Below are 19717 nucleotides of genomic sequence, written 5' to 3' on the forward strand. Positions count from 1 at the left end.
GCAATGGTCACCAGGAAGCTTAGACCACTGGAAATCATTTGAATGAGCAATGACTTTGTCTTTTTTTACCCGGTTCCTTCTGACCTATCCGAAGTAGCCGCCGTGCGCCGCCGTTCTTAAGCCAGAACTAACACGGCAAGTCCAAAGTCAAAAACGGCCGGATCAGGACCCGAAATGCCAACAATGTCACCGACCGCGTCAAATCCGCGCGGGGCCGTTAGCGGGGTTGAGTTAGCCACCAACCCCTGGCCGAGTCCGAGGCTGAAAACTGATTGTCTTTTGGCACGATCTTGACACTCTGCCCGGGCGGCCCCCGGTGCCCGGGCGGAGTAATTAATCTTACCGTAAAGCCGATCGAGTGATCTAATTCTCTTTACCATTTGTTGTCCCCTGGTTCGTGTGCGGGGTCCCTTTTGGCCAGCGCGAGTACACAGAGGTCGACCGAATCCGATCGACAAACTTCGATCAGCTCGGACGCGGTGGGCGTGATCGATCGCCCGGCTTGCCCCCGGTGGCCACCATACGGGGATTTGTTTGGTTTGGTCGCGATCACGGTGGACAATGTTGGCCAAATGGCAAATGTCCACACGCACGCACGCACACGCTCGGGAGGATTTATTTCTCTCCGCAACGATCGTAGCGCAACATGGAAAACTAATCAAGGGATCAGACCATTTTGGGACCGTCACGCCGGTGGGACTAGGTTGGACACTTCGCCCCGGGCGACGACAGACAGTGGAGCCCGGTTAGAGTCCCGGGTGTGCGGCAAATGCCGCTGTCACGACGCCATTGTGGGGAACTGTTCCCGGGACACTGACAGAATTCAATTAGAACACTCTGCGTGTCGGTGTGACAACCTCCTACGTGGTTTGCGAGCCACGTGCGTTACGGTTTACGCCGGCTGCTGCACGATGGACCTTTCATCTGTCCGCTGCAAAAAAAAAAGCACAGGACGAAATGGCGTCCGATCGCGAAGAGCTTGGATGGCGGTTTTTTGATTCGGCGCTGACTAATGAACGTTTTGAGGCAATGAGGTCATATTTTTAGCACGTGACTAACGACGCTCCCCAGGCTCCCGGGCGGAAGTTAATTTGCTCATCGCCCTCGCGCCCTTTCATCGCAATGACTCACGCTCTATAAACCCCTGAACGCGAACCAGGACGGGGCGATGATTTATGAAAATGGCTCTCGGATAAGTGTGCGCCGACGGACGCGTCTCGACCGTAAAATCAAATAATTTAATCACCATGAAATCTGCCCACTTTTGTGCCCGGGGACCACGCACGCAGGACGTTGAGCGATGCGTGCGATTACCGGTCATGCCGCGCACGGTTTTACGGTGTTTGGAAAATTTCCAATAATTCACTTTCTTCACTTGCCCGGCTCGGTTGCGCTCCAAACCGGAAACATAAAGCTCTAACAAGATCGTGTGGTGCCGTGCCGGTGCGGGTTTCAAGATGGATGCTGCCCGTCCCGGCCCCGGTGTCTTGCCCTCGGAGTGTCCGGAGTCAGCACCGGACTGTGCTGCGCGCGCCGGTAGCGCGTTTAATTAGCCGCTCGGATGAACCCGGATCGAACGGGGCTGCAGGAATAGGAAAACCTCTCCCGAAAAGGAGGAAAAAGAAAAGGGGCAATCGACGCGGAACTCACTAAATCGTCGTCATAAATATTGCAATGAAATAATGTTATTATTTTTACTTCCATGATTTATCATTTCCATTACGTCGATCGCACGACCCGATCGGGCCCGGGAAAATGAAGGTTCGAGTGAGAGAGAGACAGAGGGAGAGAGAGAGCGAGCACACGGAGTGCTGGCAAATGGCGATGGGTGATCATAAAAAAGTAAAGAATCACCAGCCGGGGAGACATATGAACCAGAGACCCCAAGCACCAAGCAGTCGAGAGCATTAAAGGCCCGGTATGTGCGCGCGCGCAGGAAATGAGATTATTTTAATTTATGTACACTTAATGGCGCTCGGTGCGTCGCCTGTTTTTCTTTCCTTCCCTTTCTCTCTTTCTCTCTCACACATTGCTCGCGCCTCGCCATTCTTTGCATAATTTCGTGTGGCCTCCATCGGCGATTCAGCCAGCATCATTCGCACCGAACTTCTGGTGTTCGCCGCCCGGATGTACTGGACCGAACGCGACATCCGTATCGTCCTCGTGGGAATTGTGTCGGTGCGTGCGTCTTAACGGACTTACCTTGGCGGAGCTCTCGAGCGGATTCCAGTAGACGGCGATCGCATTGTGCGACACTTCCTCGATGCAGCCAGCCAACCCGACGGAGTTTTTCGTATCTGCAGAGGGAGAGAGAGAGCGAGAAACATGAGATGAGGAAATAAAAACATTAATCTATTGGTTTTGGTGCGCCGGCCATAATGAGCGGCCGGGCTAACTGATTTACAGCTGATCGGTTGGCCCGATCGGTTGGCGAACTTCATTACTGACGGTTGATTGTATGCTTCACAGCATAACCATTGCGCGATCGTTGCACTTGCTGTCAGCCCCCACATCACAATGCACCCTAACAAGCCAACCAGTTCCCTCCGGCCCACCGGGAGATGCTATCGGAGCATAAATCCGGCACACCACAGTCGAGACACTGACTGACGCAACATTGTCAGCCCTGCGTGCGCTGACGGTGAGGCGATGAAACAAATCGTTCGGTAATTACACACGGTGGCCACCGCACCGCACGGTCGCCAGGACGTAAGCCGGGAACGTTCAAGACGAGCCCTAATGCTGATTCGAACCGAACGACCCGGGCCCCGAACAAATTACAATCGATAAAATTACGTTTAATTGTTACGATCCGATCGGCGGCCGGGTTGTGCGGGATCAACGTGGCTTACCGGGAGCCAGGGAACCCATCACATCGTCGCCCTGGGAGCCAACCAGCTATGCCAGCCATGCCAGCATCTGTCGGTTGCAATTAGCAACCGCCGTGCGTTGTGTTCTTGGCGGCGCTTCCAGCGTTACCCACACGCACACGGATCACCGCGCCCGAAAAGGATCTCCCGGTGACGATCGGATTGGCGTCGTCTCAACAAACCAGTTTCGACGGACGGAACCAGCCTGTGGATCGTCACACGCTCCCGGCTGGCCGGCCGTCCGGCCCATACATCAGCCGGCCAATAATCGGCGGGCCAATAAGCAATAAATATAATTAAATAATTGTCCGCAACTCAGACTGTCGCACGGCACCAGAGCGCACTGCGACCATGGTTTTGATGTCCGTCCCGGGTCCGGGAGCTTGTTTTGCATAAAATTATGATTTACTGGAAATTGGTCGCGCTGCCGCTGCGCTGGGTTCAGCGATAATCGATAAATAAAGCACGGTAATTGGATTCACCCCGAGTGCGCCCCGATCACAAGGATACCCTGGTGGAGGCGCAGGTGGTGGTTGTGGGTGGGGTGGACACTTACCGGCATCCAGTATTCGCTGCTTCACCGAGTGCTGCCGACTGTGCCAGAACTGCCACGCCTTGATCTCGTCCTCCGGGCTCTTCTCCTCGCGGAACAGCAACATGATGACGCTCTGGAAGGAAAAAAGGAAGGAAATCAATAGGAGCACAGCACATTAGTGTGGGGGAAACCGGGAAAAAATGGACAACATTGTCTGACACAGGAAAAAGAGAAGCCGACTCGGTAGAGGCCGGCCCGTCACGGATTCGATTCGCGCGGTTCGTGACGCACGCATTAAACGGGGCAATTGAAACGTTCTCCGACACGCCGACTCCGACAATAAAAGGAAGCCGCCAGAGCCGCAGGATTAGAGCGGCTCGAACCTAGAACCCGCTAGTTCGGAGCTGCGGCGCGCGAGCGAATCCATCATCCTGTTCCATCGTGGCCCGAAATACCTTCACGCGCAACGGAAGGACCCGTTCCCCGTGCTTTAGTTGGAAGGCAAACATGTCAGTCGCAAGATTGATTGAGCACCTCGGGAAGTGCAGCCAGCCTGCCGGAAGTGCAGGAACCCCTTCGCGAGGCGGCGGCGCATCCGATCGGCGATGGATGACAAATTAAGTTACGGTGCACAGGCCTTCAGACCGGGTGAAATTTAAATATTTGCTTAACAGATTAATCACGACGGCTAATTCTGCGTCCCTCTCGAGGGACCTGGGAACCGGGGAACCGAACCGCGCAGCGGCAAGATAACGATCTATCCGGCCCAAGGCGCCTGTACGAGAAACGAACCTCAACGGGGTGGAAAATCGAGTACACCGAAATTTTACACGCCACTGACTCGCGTTGTCTCCGCGTCGTACGCCATCAGCGTCGGATTCGAGCGTTGCGCGTACATTCCACACACACCCGGACACTGAGACGACCGCCGGAAGGAGCCCCAGTGGACGGTGCGTAGGTATCGCTCCGACGTGCGCTCCTTGGCTCCTTGGGTTGTGGAAAATTATTTAGACGACGTGTCGCGCTTGCAACGTACGTGGGCCACCCGAGACACGAGTGGGACGGGCGTGCGCTCCGGTCCCGGGTCCGACGAGTCCGGGTGGCAATAATTATTACTAACTAAGTAAACTGACTAATAGCGAAAAGATAGCGATTCGTTACAAACAAGGCACTTTTAGATATAAATCTTAATTAAAATTGCACTATGTTTCCGATTGCGGCGGTTTACAGTTAGACCATCCGGCGGCGGTCGGTTGTGTTTTGCCCCCCCCGCCCCACCCTGAGGTGTCCCCTTTTCCCCGGCCGCGGGTGTGGGGCCGAGTGACGCCTGTTTTATCGACGCTCTCGGCCCGAGCCTGCGTTCGTCGTCTGTCGCTCGATGAAGTTCTGCGGCGGGCAGCATACCACGGCGCACGGCTGGTGTCTTCTTCGCGCTACTTCTTCTTCTACTATTGCCATTTTCTTCACTGACCGTTTTTCATTCGAAGCAACCCCACAAGGAACGGGGGCCTGCGAAGGCATGCGTTTTGTGCCATTTTCTCCACACACAGGTCCGGTAATATTTTTATGCTTTATTGGCCATCGAAAAACTGAGCGAGAGAGAGAGCAGGACAAGTGGCATCGGAATGGGGAGGGTGGCACACAAAAAAATGGTAAACGAACGGGGTGGCCAATTAATAATGCCGGAACCGTACGGATGGCACGGAACGGCACAAATCAAATCAAACGGTCGTTACGGGCGTCGCGCCGGGGTTGGAATTTGCGTGAGGCCGTGTCGCATAAACATATTGGTGGCGGCCATCGGAATTCTTGTGCGGATCGCCCACCATTAGCACCTCATTAGGGCCGACCGGGATTCGATGGGAGCCGGAATTCCGGAATTCTTTCTGCGGACCCGGTGACTAATGACGTTCAGGCGTTTTGTGAAAGTCTGATCGTAGCCCAATCAAGGAGACCGAGGGTTTAAGGAAAATCGATCCACAATTCGCAGCGATCGAGGGTATGCGAGGGTCTTGTGAAAAAATTTCGAATTTCAAGGGGTAAATATTGAACGACACCTCAACAGACGATTTTGTTCATTTTCATACTCACATCAACTCACTCAAACGATCGATAACTAATTCACTAGCTTTCATTTGCTAGTGTTGCCATCTTGATGTGGATTTCGGAAACTTTTCCTACCGACCTTACACGCGGCGATAGAGGCACGTCCACGGAAGCATCATCCTCGTCGAACTCTCTTTGGGCCTTTAAATGGAATAGGTAGCTCTGGTTCTTTCTCTCTCTCTCTCTCTCTCCTGGGCCCACCAGAACGCGACAACCGCTAACAAATGAGTCAGCAGTGAGTGGCTCGGTTGGTCATTAGGGAAAACTGGAAAAACCGGAAGCCGACCGACCGACCGGGGACGTCGGACCGAGAGTCCGGTCAGCAAGTTCCCTTTTGGTTCGGTAATTAAAAACGCACCGTCGTGGTGCGCCGAGCAGGTGACACCGGCGGTGGCGTGAATTAAGTGATACAGCCCAACCCCCCCCCGGCGGCCCCGTTCCGGACCCACGGGGTCCTGGAACTACTGCACGCTGCAGTTGTCGCGAAGTAGAAAAATGGCCAACACTTCTTCGAGGAGCATCAGCATCTTTCGCCTGTTCTTGTTTTTTTCTGTGTGTTCGGTGTCGAGTTCGTTAGTCTATCTTCTGAATCTGTGCCTCCGGGACACCGGGAGACTTAGAGAGGGGCACAGGAGTGCGTGTGTGTGTGTGATCCACTCTCAGGCACACCTATGAATGGCTAAGCATAAGCAAACACGGCCCGACACGGCGCTGACAGCAGCGGCAGCAGCACCAGCTGCCAGGACGTGGGACCGACCCGAAAACGGCATCCACCAAACACAATCAAACAAATCAGCCCATCATTGTCATCGTCATCTTCAGCGTGGCCGAAATTTAAATATTTTTATTGTAAAAATGAATAATTACTATCGTTTCCGGGTCCCGGCGGTGCCGGATAGTGCCCGGAGGGGCCATCCAACCGAGCTGCTAGAAAGGGTGCTGGCAAGGGAACCGGAACCGGAAGAGCATCACGAATCCGTGCAAACGGGAGTGAGAAAACATCGGGAGAAAAAAAATCAACAATGGAACGACGACGAAGAAGAGCTGCCTGCCGAGAATTGATCATTATCTGCGCCGCTCGGTGATGGTTGGTTAAGCATTTTTCGCGTTTCGTGCCGCGTTCGGGAAGAGGGTCCTTCGCCGCTCGCACCGACAAGCACCGACCTCGCCGGCGGTAACGCTAAAGGATAATGATCAGCAACGCTCGTCACACACAGGACTTTATCTTCTTTTGCGTTCGCCTCATCATCATCGCCAGCGCCAGTGCCTTCATTATCTTCGAGTCCCTGCGCTCCGTCCGAAGGATCGAACTGATTCACCTTCATTTTTTTGCTTCGTTGCGTAACGAAAGCCACCGAAGGATGGTGGCCCCGGGCAGTGGCACCCCTTTGCTCTCGCTCTCTCCCGGGATCCTTGGCGAACGATCGCGCACGACGGCGGGGATATGCAAATTTTTGGCTGCAACAAAATGCAGTAAAATGACACCGGGACCGTTCCGAGCAATTGAAGCCTTCCCCGCGTTCGCCGGTAGCTCCCGGGCCACGGGGGCAAACGAAATGGAAAGGAGAAACAGAGGAGTAGGATAAGAAAAAACACTCGCGCCACAGGAACGTAACCGAAGAAGGGCATCAAGTTTCGTTCGTCTGGCTCGGCTGAGGTGCCATAAATTATGCTATAACGCCATCCAAAAATCACAATCCACCCGGGGTTCCCGAGGCTGCTGCTGCTGGGTTGCTGTGTTTTTTTCGGTTTTGCTCCGTTCTCACTTTACACCGGGCGCCCCCGGGACGTGACTCCGTTGGCGCCGGAGATCATTTATCGTGTCCTTTTCCGTTTTTTTTGTTGCTGCCACTCAAAATGCATCACAATGTACGGCCAAACGGACTAATGTACTCGCACAATAAAAGGCCAACAGCTCAACAGTCGTTGACAAAAGTAATGCTAAGCAGGACTCCCGTGGTGTGTAAGGCTTTCGCTCAAACGATCCACTCCGGTGACCCACAATTACGCTGGGACTACGCGTGACCAGCGTCCATCACGAACTGGTTCGTCCTCGACAGGTCCCCGACAGGCTGGCGCGAGGGTAAGGTCAAGGTGAAGGCTGTTAACACCTGTGCCTGCAGCAACCGATTCGTGTGCAGCATCTTAGAACGGGATTGGTCCCGAAAAACATCGGCCAACCGGGCGAGAACCGGTGAGCCGGTTTCCTTCGGGAATGGCCATGGATTAGGCTTTCGGCAGCAACGACCGAAACTTACAAAGGAACCTGAATTCGATTACCGATCGGAATCGAAGAAACGCACGAAACGGTACATCGCCAATCGTTTGCTAATCCTCGTCGAGTCAATGGGCCAATTCTGCGCGGATTCGCTTCCGTGCGTCCCCCGGGGTTCGGTACTCAAGCGAAGGGGCCCTAAGGGGAATAGGGTGTGGCCCCTGCTGGGGTGCTTACCTTCACGGTCTGGTTCTTGAGCGGCTTGTCCGGGTCGTGCACGTACTCGAGCGTGATGCCGTAGAACTGTCCCTTGTTGATGTACGTTATCCGGTCGTCCTCCCGGCGCTGGTTCGAGCTGCTCGGGCTCTCCAGATAGTACTTGAAGCCGACGTCGGTGTATCTGCAACGATTGAGATGAAACATTAGCCCTAGACACAATACCAGGCCTGGCGAATACTTTCGCCAAATACGCCGACACCGTCGATCGACCATAATCTGCAACAAAACTGCGTGTCCCAATCCGTCGCCGGTGCCAGTCGGCAGCTCGGCAACTAAATTGCACACATCCTGCGATTCGGAGCCGCCCATGGCCTGGGGCCAGAAACCCGTTTGTCGGTCGGGGAAAGTGCGGCCACCAGATAAGCAGCAGCCGCGCGCCGTCGACGCGGGACAATTAGAAATTTTCTAAACGGTGGCCAGGAGAAAACGCGCAGTGACACGCGTGGCCAGCCGGGCGATGCAGATGCAATCGCGAGGCCCTACCGGCGCTGTCAGAGGATAGAAATTATATCGAAAATTCCATAATCGGCCGGGCAGACGGGGCGGCCCGGTGAGGGGAGGACTGCTCCAATTCACGGAACGGTCGCGCAGCGAGCGAGACTCGTTTCCGATCATCATCATTGCATCCATCCAAAAGGATGATGCGCGCTCGGCGATGCCTTCCATTTTTTGCTGCCGCACTTCGTTGTGCTGCGCCTTCCATTGTTTTTCACTCGCGCGCGCAATGGTTCGCGGAAAAGTGGAAATCAGAGCGTCGGACACGAAGCGGCGATTTTCTAGCGGCGCGTCGCGTTTTTCCATGGCCAGGGGCCAAGCCCTGGCCAGGCCTCCCGGGGCGTTACATACAGTCTGCCTATTTTTTTACGCTGCCAACCACCGCTCTGATGGCCACCGCTTTGTCGTGTCGCTTATGTGCGCTTAAGGAGATAATTGCAAGCATTGCGAGCGATCGGTCGGTCGAAGAGCGGTTAACGGTCGCGCGGCGACTAATTGATCGATAATCGAAGTCGCGAGATTTCTTTCCCGCCATCTTTTACGTTTTTTTTCGCTTCTCCCCGCTACCCTTTTTTAATTCAATTCCATTCGCGAAGACGCCGTGTCGCGAGCGCTTTAATTTGGTGGCCCAGCAAACAAACGAACGGCTGATTTGTAACCTGTAGGGCCCCATTTCTATGGTTTTTGCCGCTGCTTCCCCGCCCCATTAGTGGTCGTCCGGCCACACAGCTGTCAATAATAATAATAATCGGTTCACTCCGGGGCCTCCTCCCCGGTGATCGGGAGGGGCTCTGCCCTGTGTAGATTAAATTTAATTATTTATCGAACGCGGCGAAAGCTGCGTTGCGAGCCGGTGACAGAGCGTTCTTCTGGCTGGGAAGGTAGCACGCCACCTGCAACATCCTCATTTTATTGGAATCGATGGCCATTTAAACGTTTTTTTCCCATAAAATTCCTCGGGCGGCTCACGGCAAGTCTATCGTGGAGCCAGCTCAACCGCTGATAATTAAATTAAAATAAGTTTCTCTCCTTATTTAAGGAGAGTATCTTCTCGGGCATGAATCGGATCGCCACCGACCGATTCCGATCGAAATCTGTTCGAACGTGCCTTCCGTGGGTTGCTTCGTTTTTTGTTACGAACCCGCATTGCCCACAGAAAGCTTTCCCATTCAACCGATCGATGCGTTCGGAATAAATCATCCTCCTTGCGGCGGCTCCTGACGGCTGATTTGTAATATGATGCCACTCTCGGTGGTGGTGACCTCGAGTCTGGCCACGAAACTTTCAGCGCAGCGGCAGTGAAATTTGTTCGCTTTACGCGCGATGCGTTTTGCGTGTCCACGCTGCGTCGTCCGAAATCGTCGTAAAAAATGGATCACGGCCCGAGTCCTGGGGTCCCGGGTTGAACGAAACATAAAATAATTGATCTATGATGCCCAATTATCGGTGCCCGCCGTGCCGGTGACCGCATGAGCGCAACACATTTCATACATTTATGATGGAGCCCCCGTCCTAATGAAGGGGACGACAGCGGCAACGACAGGACGACGACGACGTCCGCGGCTGCCCAGAGCCTCGGTGCGCGGTGCACACGGTGCACATAAAAATGCATGTATGCACATACATAAATTCGTCGTTATAATAAAGATTATGATTATCGTTATGTTTATTTTATGCTCGTGCTTTTTCCCACTGCCGACGGCCAACGAATGGAAATTCGAATTCGATTCGGCGCGCCGAGCATTGCAAATTGGATTTTTGCGCCGACGTTCCGACGCGCATTGGCCCGCGTGTGTATGCGTGTGTGTGTGTGACAAAACGGACGGGACGCATAAGCAGGAAACAAATGGCAGCAGCAGCAACCTTTGCAGCAGCAGCCATCGGTGGCCGTGGGAACAAACGTAGACCACACATTCCGGAAATCGACTGCCGGAGCGCGATCGAACCGCGAATAGGATGGCCAAATTTTGCGACCGTGTGGGTCTGCCGCTGTGTGTGTCTGTGTTCCAGTAGTGAGTCTCATTAAAATGAAATCAAATCGACCGATGGAAGTATTTGCTTTTTAGTTGCAACACTTGCACCGGTTAGGAAACGCGGTGCCCGGCCCGTCGATTGTAATGCAATTAAAATGCAATTAATGCGGCCCGCAACCCGCGTCGCCATTTTAGGGCGTCATCGCAACAAGGAAGCGAGTGAGCGAGAGAGAGGGCGACGGGCCACGGGACAAGATTAGGCGTCCCTGTGCCCCCCCGGGCGCTGAGACAGTTATCTTTGACGCGCCCCGAGAGATTAAATTTCAATTAGTACCACGAACCGTCGGCCAGTTTGTTGCCGTGTCCGTGTGTGTGTCTTGTGGTCCATTGCGAGTTCCGAGCACTGCACGCGGCTGAAACAAGCGAGCGACCAGGCAGGCAGGAAGCGAACGGGCCGGCCATCGAGGAAGCCTTCAGAGTGGCCGATAATAATAAGGCATCGGAGGCAGCAGCCGATGTGGAGTGACTTAAAAGAAGGTCGAGTGGGCCGCAGCATAAGCCGCGCCAGCATAAGTGCACTCCGAGGCTAATCCATCAAAGGCCCCTGCCCTGGTGGCTTAGCGTTAATGGGAGGAGCGGGGTGCACCGCCATCCTTTTCGAATTCGCCACCTGATGGCGTTTTGATTGAACTCACGTTGACGGTGCCTGGTCTAGGCAGCAGCATAAAATCTTCATCTCAAGACAACGGCTTAAGTACACGAACCGCGACCCACGAACCCGAACTGCAAGGACGTGCGCGCCCTAATTGTGATGATCGCATATCACACGCTCCCGCTGGTTCCTGTGGGAGGCCGATGCTTCCAGTAACGACGGCATTATTACGCAAGACGACGCCCGAGCGGTCGGAGTATCGTAATTGAAATATGGCTCCGCTAATGGGTGAAGCCATCGGCCGCGAATCACACCTCATTAGGAGCCTTTCAGCGAGCCACTGCATCATCTGCACTTGCTGCACTTGCCCCGCGGTGAGCTAACGATCGTGAATTAATCTTGCACACTCGAGGGCATTAGCCGGTCGCCGATTAAACAATGGCGTAATTGTGGCCGAACCTGGTGTGGCTGGTGGTGGCTGAAAAATGATCCTTTTGGTTCGTTAACGGGACGGGACGCTACACTATGTGGACTTGACAGAATTTCGTAGCCGCTCAGGTATATTGCCTTAAAACAGATAAGTCAACTAAGATGGCCAATCCGAATCCACAAGCGACAGGAGTAATCAAAATTGTTGTTTTAAGCCAACTTTCATTGACTAGCATTAAGCGATCGTTTCCACGGTCTTCAAAGGATAATGTTGCTATAGTATGGATCGCTAGAAAGGTAATAGATCCTTCTTTGATACGAAAGTGATCAAATGTTCACATTTCGCATTTCGACACACCACGAAAAATACAGTTTAGTACCTCGAGTAAGATCTTAAGAAACAAGCACCTCAGGAGTGGTTTATCGTCGTCTATTTTCAAATCGTAAGCTTGCAAATACTTTTCTCGATGAAGGCAAAGAGCAGATAGGAAAATTTAGGACTATCTCGATAGCCGCTGGCTGCCAGAAATAATGTTCTGCCGTTTCTCCTACGGTTCGTAAATTATTGGCTCATGATGGGTTTTTGGGAGAAGAAGCTTTGGAAGCGCGGCATAAATGTTAAGGCAAGATATGGCAACAAACGAAAGACAATCTTCTAGAGAGAATAGTTTAGAAGATACTGGCGATAGATAGCAGTGATCCAAAACCAAGTTCAATTGCCTTCGGTTGAAGGTAGCACAATCCCAAAAATACTTAGCTTTCCTGATATGCTCATAGATTCCTTTATTACGGAGGAACACTGACCATACCATCGCGACTGACCATGTATTTAATCAAGTAGATGATATCGACTCGATAATAAAGTTACTAATTACTAATTACTGTTCCTTTGTATTTTTGCATCCATGGGTGATAAGATTTTTATCAGAAATTCGATATTTGCCGATGACTATCCATTAAAAACTCGTTACCACGATTGTTATCAGCGCAGGTGCCCTGCGGATTGCATAACTTCGGGAGCAAAAATACATTAAATATCGAAAAATGATCAACTTAGTATCCCTCTTCCTTACGAAACTTACATTTTTGGTATCTGAACTTTGTCAGCATCGTTCTGGCGTCCAAAGTCGTGCCAGGGGCGGGAGCGGGGCGGGACGACGGCACCGGCCACGGTGGCAACGGCCGCGGCTGCCGCCGCCGCCGACGAGCTACCGAGCGATGTGGTCGGACTGTTCTGGCTCCCGTTGACGACCAGGTTGCGCTGCAGGCTGGCCACCGACGCCGGTATGTGGCCGGCGGCGTTCGGATCGAGCAGACCGGTCGGGGCTTGGCAAAGCTCCGCGTAGTCGAACGACTGCTGGACGTTGTTCTGGTCCCGGGGCGTGATGGCGTCGGCCCCGATGCCCGAGTCCGGGCTCGGCAGGTCCACCGTCAGGCCGGCCGACGTGATCGTCTTGGTGTAGATCGAGCCGGTCTTCGTGAAGCGGCCCTCGTACGTGGTGGCCGGCTGCGGGCCCTCGGAGTCGGTCGCGGTGCCGTAGATGGTGCGGGCCGGTGCGTAGCCCTGGTTGTCGAAGTACTCGCGGTACGTGTACGGCTCGGTGATGAACGCCGACCCACCCGGGCTGCAACGGAAATGGAATTGCCGAATTGAGGAGGACTGAAGATCCTTTGCGAGGATTCGGAGCCACTTACCCGAGTCTGTTCGGCGGATACATGTCATACTGTGCGTAGGAGCCGGGGCTGGGCGAGTTCGTGTTCACATTGGAGCTGGCCGACGCTGCCGTGCTGTTCTGATGGGAAGGACCCTGTGGGCAAAGACAAAACCGGGGCATGAGTATGGGTTAAGTAACGGTGACAAAGTCGAGTACAATTTCGATCGGACCCGGACCGACCGGACGGTGTTCGGTAATCCGGGTGCCGCGGGTCTCGCGGCCAAATCCTGGGGCGTTGGGCGTTCATCACCTTTCTAATCGCCCCGGCCCGCGCTACATTGTCGAGAAGCGAAAGCGAACACGCCTCTGACGGGCCATAAAATGGCCGCTGGCTGGCTGGCCGGCTGGCTGGCTTGCTGGTTTTGTGTTTGATAAACTTGTCAATAGCTGTCGCGGGCACAGGAGGCCGCGCGCCGCAAGGGAAGGGTGAGAAAACAGAGCGACCACCTGTTCCTCGATCGATCGCTAAGTGATCGAAGGCCCGATCGCGCGTCCCTTCATTTTTTTTTGCTTCTCATTTCTTCTCATAATCGCTGCCTCACACACGGTCGCGGGCGAGCGCGGGACCTGTCAACCCATCAAAAGTCGAACGAAATATAAACGTCAAAACGTCCGTGGGACCCCGCCGTTGGGCGACGTTGGCCGGGCCACAGATTGACGGTGGCGGGCACCTCTGGCGCTCCGATTTGGATCGGTGTTCAGGGAAAGAGGACGCTGGTTGGGGACGGGTTGGTAGGTTTTATGTAAATATGCTAATTTTCAGCCCCAGAGATGGGGCCTGCTCCCGGGGTGGGCCCCCCGAGAGAGGGGTGCACATTTTAGGTGAAACACGCAGCGTTGCCTCGCCTAGAGTCAGGTGTTAGGGGGAGGCCGCGGGGCGGCAGCAGCAGGATTACGATGACAGTGCGGCTGACGCGGCACAAAAGTCGAGCGCGATTAAGCGCTCGAAAATCAAATACGAAAGTGGCAGCCGGAGCAGCAAAAAAGGTTGATCATTTTCGATCACCCGCTCGCGTGTGTGTCGCGGTTTGTGTGTGTGTTGTTACCTCGGGTTTCCACCTCACCGGACAATTCGGAAATCCTTCGTCACGCGGCCGTGAGACGAAACAAGCTCTAATACCGGCACCGTTTTGGGTGCTCTGAAAAGTAATATAAAGAGACCCGGGGCCCCGAAAGCCGCGGCGGCGGCGGCGGCCGAGGTGGCCTCAAGTGGCCGCGCGGTGGCCGCGCTTACCTGCAGGTAGATCTGCGTGCTGCCGGGGGCAGCATACATGGTTTCCGTTGAAGGACTTCCAGGGCTGGGTGGAGGTTCTCTAACGTGAGGCGACGGCAACGACGACGACGACGACGTGGACGGTGCGACCTAGCGATTGCGGAACGGGGCACAGAGAATGAGGAACGGGGCCGATGGAACCGATCGGTCGGTGTTGTCACCCAACGGGGCGCGCGCCGGGAGAATACGATTCGACGGCGGACGGTTAATTGAATTTTAATTAAACGACAAATGTCTGGCCCGCAGGCACTCGGCGCGCGCCGTGTTGATGGAAAAGTTTCAATTTTGGCCCAAAAACATAAATCTTCGACCGTCGCCCCGACCGACCGACGGGACCGGGTCGTCCGGGCCGGCGACAGGTGCGGAACGCAATTAGACTTCAGGCGCACTGAGTTAGGCTGAGCAATACAAATTAATGTCCCATGGCCAATGGGAGCGGGCGGTGTCGGCGGCGAAGCGGAAGAGATTACATAAATCGATTAATTAAAAAAGCTCCGACTGGAGGGATGCGGGAGAAGATGAAGTTGTTCGGGCCACGATGCTTATCCATTGCGATGCACCATAATTCAATAATTCCGGGTTGGCCCTTAGACCGTGCCGCAAGCGATCGTCCTCGCGTGGAGTCCTTCGCTTCGCGAGTGCAGAAATAAATTCAATTAACGCCACTTGTCACCCGCGGCGGCCGGTTCTAGGTGCGGCGATCGGCGGTTGCCGATAAATTGGACCCGATAGCGGACGCGCATGAGCATGATGCGATTGGAACGAAGGCTTGACTCTAGGCTCGGTGCAAGGAATCGACCGATCTAGGCTTAGATCTTTTCTTTTAACACTATGATTAAATCCCACTATGATTAAACTCTAATTCCAATAGGTTTGGGTGCAAAATTGGAAGTCAACAACTAGGAACTGGAAGACTAGGTGTCGGACCATCGTCAAGATCCGGCCAGCACCAGAAACACTTGGCATAAGCATAAGCAATCAGCGATCCGCCACGTGGGTTATGCAAGAAAATCCATGATGGGTCGTGAATTCTGTAGCGTTTACAGGGTGCGTATTTACGACAGGGGATATTTAAATGTTGGATAACTCCACCATTTGTCAGTCGATTTTGACGTATCAGCCAGATTCTGAAACGTCAGTCTATGCCGTTTTAGTAATGAATCAATATCTGGGAATGCTAACACGCTTAAATTGTAGTGCTCTACATTGAAAATAATCGTTCAAATGTGAAAACTGTGCGTGCTTATTGTTGTCGAATTTCTTCTGACTTCTTTCTGTGGGTCTACTTGAAGAGTAAGGTTTATGCCAGCCAACCGAAGACCATTGAAGAACTGAAAGCTAACATCACAGCGAAAACTGCAGTTATTATGGCCGAAATGTTGTCAAATACAAATAAAAATGCCCAAAACCAATGAAAAATGCCTGCTTTTTGTGTGTTTAATGGAGGCGGTCATTTGAACGATATTGTATTCTGAGTGAATTATTAATAAATGTCATTCTATACTTTATATAAATCTTGTTCATTTGCCAAAATCGACTGAAAAGCGGCGGAGTTATTGAACATTTAAATACCCCTGTCGTAAATACGCACCCTGTACAATTGGGCCCTGAATGTTGACTACAAATCTTCAGGAAACTTCGACACCTTGTTCTTGCGTATCCCGCTGATAGTTCAGAACTGCCACAAAGTAAACTCAACAAGTGTTACTGTCCATTGTAAACGATTCTTTGGGTGAAGTATTGAAGCAGCAAGGAAGCTTAAAAGTCGACTGGAGTCACTCACTCACTAAGCCGTGTTAATCCCGTCCACTTCCACAACTGAATGGAGCACCCGATTCCGATTGGTCGCGTGAAGTTGGAGTTTGAAAATACTAGTTTTCGGTTTCTAGCCACGGTCGGAATGAAAATGCCACTGCCACTGCCACCTCAGCCGGCAGCATTTGACAAATCCTGCTCTACGCCGTGCGGCCGCGGGCGCTCGTTAGCACCGTCGAACCCTGTCGACTGACGGACACGCACCCTGGGCACTTCGTATGGCGGACGGAGCGACGCGTTGCGATTATGAAACGCCTTGCGGCCCCCCCGAAAAAGGTGGCCCCGATCGCCACGCAAAATAAAACATGATTGATCAGCCGGCCGGCCACGGCTCCCGTCTTGGAGGCCGCGCACTACACTCCGATCGCACGCAGCAGTGGCCAAGTGAATCCACTCCACACGTTCGTCTCTTTTTTGTTTGTTTCTGAGCGTTGGGATTTGGAATTATTATTTCATCGGTGCCGGAAAGTCCGGACGAAATTGGGGACGCGATAGTGATCGTCGCGATAAACGAGAACACGCACGCGCACACACACACATGCGGCGGACATTCATATTCTGGCCCCCGGGGGCCTCGACCACAAATTGATTTCCTAGGTCCACCCGGCCTAGAACTTGGCCGCGTTCTGTTTCCTCATTACCGAGGCATTCGAATTCCGGCGGACACCGCCCCGTTTCAGGGTCTACTTCGATTCGGGTGATTGAAAGTCATGTTTTCGGTGATTGCGGTCCGGGCGACATGACCCCGGCGAGGACCAACATCATTCCGGAGTGCGGTTCGGTGCGGTCCGACGATTCATCACATTGGCCGCCGATTGGAGGCTCTCGCGCATCTCGGGTTTCTTCGAATGCCACAGAGACAGAGATAGAGAGAGAGAGAGAGCGAAAGTCCCTTATCGCCGTGAGCCCGGAGAACCCACACCCAAATGATGCAGCACTTAGCACGGGGACTGGGAAAAGCCCAAGCGGCGGCCAGAAACGAAAAAAACCCACAGACCCGGCCCGATTCTAATCAAAATGACAACTGTCAAAAATCAATTTCCGTTTCGCTGATGATCGCTGCGTGGCTTTCTGATTTTCTGGCCATCCTTGGGATCCGACGGGATATGCTCGGCCCGCGGATGATTGATCTGTTGGAGGGTCCCAAACCCTTGACCGGTGTGTGTTTGTTTGGGGCAATCGAATTGAAACAGAAACGACGGCTGCGATCTCACCGTTGCGATTCGAATCGATAGAAATCTTCATAAGGTCCCTCCGACCATGGCCCATTCGCTCGAAGTAGGCTTTGCTCCTGTCAGCAACGTCAGCCAGCCTTGGGCCTTTGGGCGTTGATCGTAGACAGAAAGCTAACAACCGAAACTTATTACAGCCGAAATCGGCTACCGTTACGCATGCCCCGATGGCGATACTCAATCGTCCTGACACACACCGTGCCGAAGCGGGCCGAAACAGGTTCTCGGCCACTGCCGCGGTGCTGCTGGTGGAATGTCTCTGACTCGGATCGCGTCGAGTCCGTAGCAGCAACAACACTTTGACCAAAAATCCTCCAAAAAGGGATGACGATTAATAAGCGAACGGAGCGAACTAGGATGAGGAAGGACAACCGGGGTACCGTCCAAAAAAAAACCATCAACCTCGGCCAACAGGCGAACCACCCCAAACAAACCCCGGCCAGCAAGCCAGCAAAAAATGGATCACATTAGCGCAAACGGCGATTGATACGCGCCTGTCAGTGAATTGGCCGTTTGTCGTTAATTTATGGGTGCGCCATAAACGCGAACGGGCCCGCGCGCGCCGCGATCCCGGAGATTGTACCCGCGGGCCCGGGTGCTTTAGTTTGTTGACATCTTGTTATTATTACTTGTTTTATGTTGCTTTTTGTGGGGCGTGACGGGCGTTGCACGGTGACTGCGGGCCAGAAACAAACAAAAGGCCCGTGATTCGGCGGCCCCGGCTTCGGATAATCCGCCGGAGAGTGTGTGGTTAATTAAATAACGGACCCGGACTCTGGCCGGGCAAGGATATTTCGCAACGCCCGGCCCGGGTTGCGTGAGGCGGAAGTGCAGGGCGAGATGGGACCAGCCTTTTTCGAAAGTGAAGGGAGCGCACCGCATCGCAGCGAGGAGAAAGAGCCATAAAGCGTCAAGGATCGACCGGGGCCGACTTCCGACACGATATCTAAAGCCAGCGATCTAAATGTCCGCGTTCGTGGGTTGCATAATTTTAACAAAACAAAAAAAAAGGTTGAACATCAACATTATTGCACTAGTCCCGGCGCACGAGATACGAGGCGTGATCGGGTGTGATGTATCATGTGACATTGTTGACTTTCGGCCCGCACTTTGGCCAACAAAAAAAGGATCTCGACTGGGCTGAGATTTTACGATTGCGGTGATAAGCCGGCCGAATCAATAAATGAGCCGAAGCGGTTGATGGTTGCGTTGATGGTCGGGCCGACGGCAATGGAAGGCTAATGTTTAAATTATTTGCCGAAGTAGCGAGCGGCGAGCGACGAGCTTAAATATCCCACCGACCGAACCGAACGAACCGAATAATTGCCGGGTTTTTGGTCGGGCCGGGCCGGGCGCTTACTTTATGGTCCCGTGGCAAAATTGAGCCGCTCTTTGTTGGGCTGGGCTGGGCTGGGTGCGGTTGCGTGTGAGGCGTGAGCCGTGAATTTTACAAAATTAAGCCATCCCCCGAAGCGCCATCGGCGCAGGATGACCGCGGAATCAGCGCGCACCGGAGCTGCGCGCCGTGGCGGCCCCCGGGGCCGTTAAAGTTAAGTGCATTTCAACATTTAATATTTTTTAATTGCACCCATTTTACGACACCATTTCGGCGTGCGTGAGGACGATTTCGGCGTCCTCGGCACTCGGGAAACGGGCGCTGCTTCGAATAATGTGTTCAATGTTCCTGCGGCACTGCGATGCAACTTTCGAGCTCTTTCTCGTGGTTGTGCCATGTTTTTTGTGGCTGTCGGGTTAATTATGAATTCAGTGCGGTTTGGGGTGATGGGGCGCTGGCGTGACGCGAAATGGGATCGTCGGATCGCGGACTTCATTTTCAATCACCGCAATGCACTCCAATTTCGTCACGATAACGTCCCCGGGTACGATTCTGCGCTGCGCTCCGACCAAATCGGGCGCCCGGATCCTCCCGGCAGTCCCGAAATGGGCCGCCACACACACACACAGGCGGACGGACGGCTTCGAAGCGGAGCTCTAATAATTTTCGGAAAAGAATTAATTAACCACCCGACCACGATCGGTGTGCCCTCGCGATCACCTGCTGCGTCCGAGGGGAGGGTTTGGACGGCGTTCCGTTCCCCTGCCCTGCCCACTAGCCCTGCCTATTGGT

At 53.6% G+C, this 19717-nt stretch overlaps 1 protein-coding gene across 1 annotated transcript in view; it reads right to left on the reverse strand.

The window, feature by feature from the left end:
- The window catches only part of LOC128268350 (protein grainyhead), a 120127-nt gene that overhangs the window by 23874 nt on the left and 76536 nt on the right, over positions 1–19717 (reverse strand). Inside the window, exons 3-8 of the mRNA XM_053005406.1 lie at positions 14504–14632; positions 13250–13362; positions 12637–13179; positions 7964–8126; positions 3427–3538; positions 2203–2297 (exon numbers count right to left, since the gene is read on the reverse strand). Coding sequence (XP_052861366.1) covers positions 2203–2297; positions 3427–3538; positions 7964–8126; positions 12637–13179; positions 13250–13362; positions 14504–14632 — 1155 coding nt within the window. The remainder of the gene's footprint in view (positions 1–2202; positions 2298–3426; positions 3539–7963; positions 8127–12636; positions 13180–13249; positions 13363–14503; positions 14633–19717) is intronic.

The sequence above is a fragment of the Anopheles cruzii genome, chromosome 2 (assembly GCF_943734635.1).
Source record: "Anopheles cruzii chromosome 2, idAnoCruzAS_RS32_06, whole genome shotgun sequence".
Lineage (NCBI taxonomy): Eukaryota > Metazoa > Arthropoda > Insecta > Diptera > Culicidae > Anopheles > Anopheles cruzii.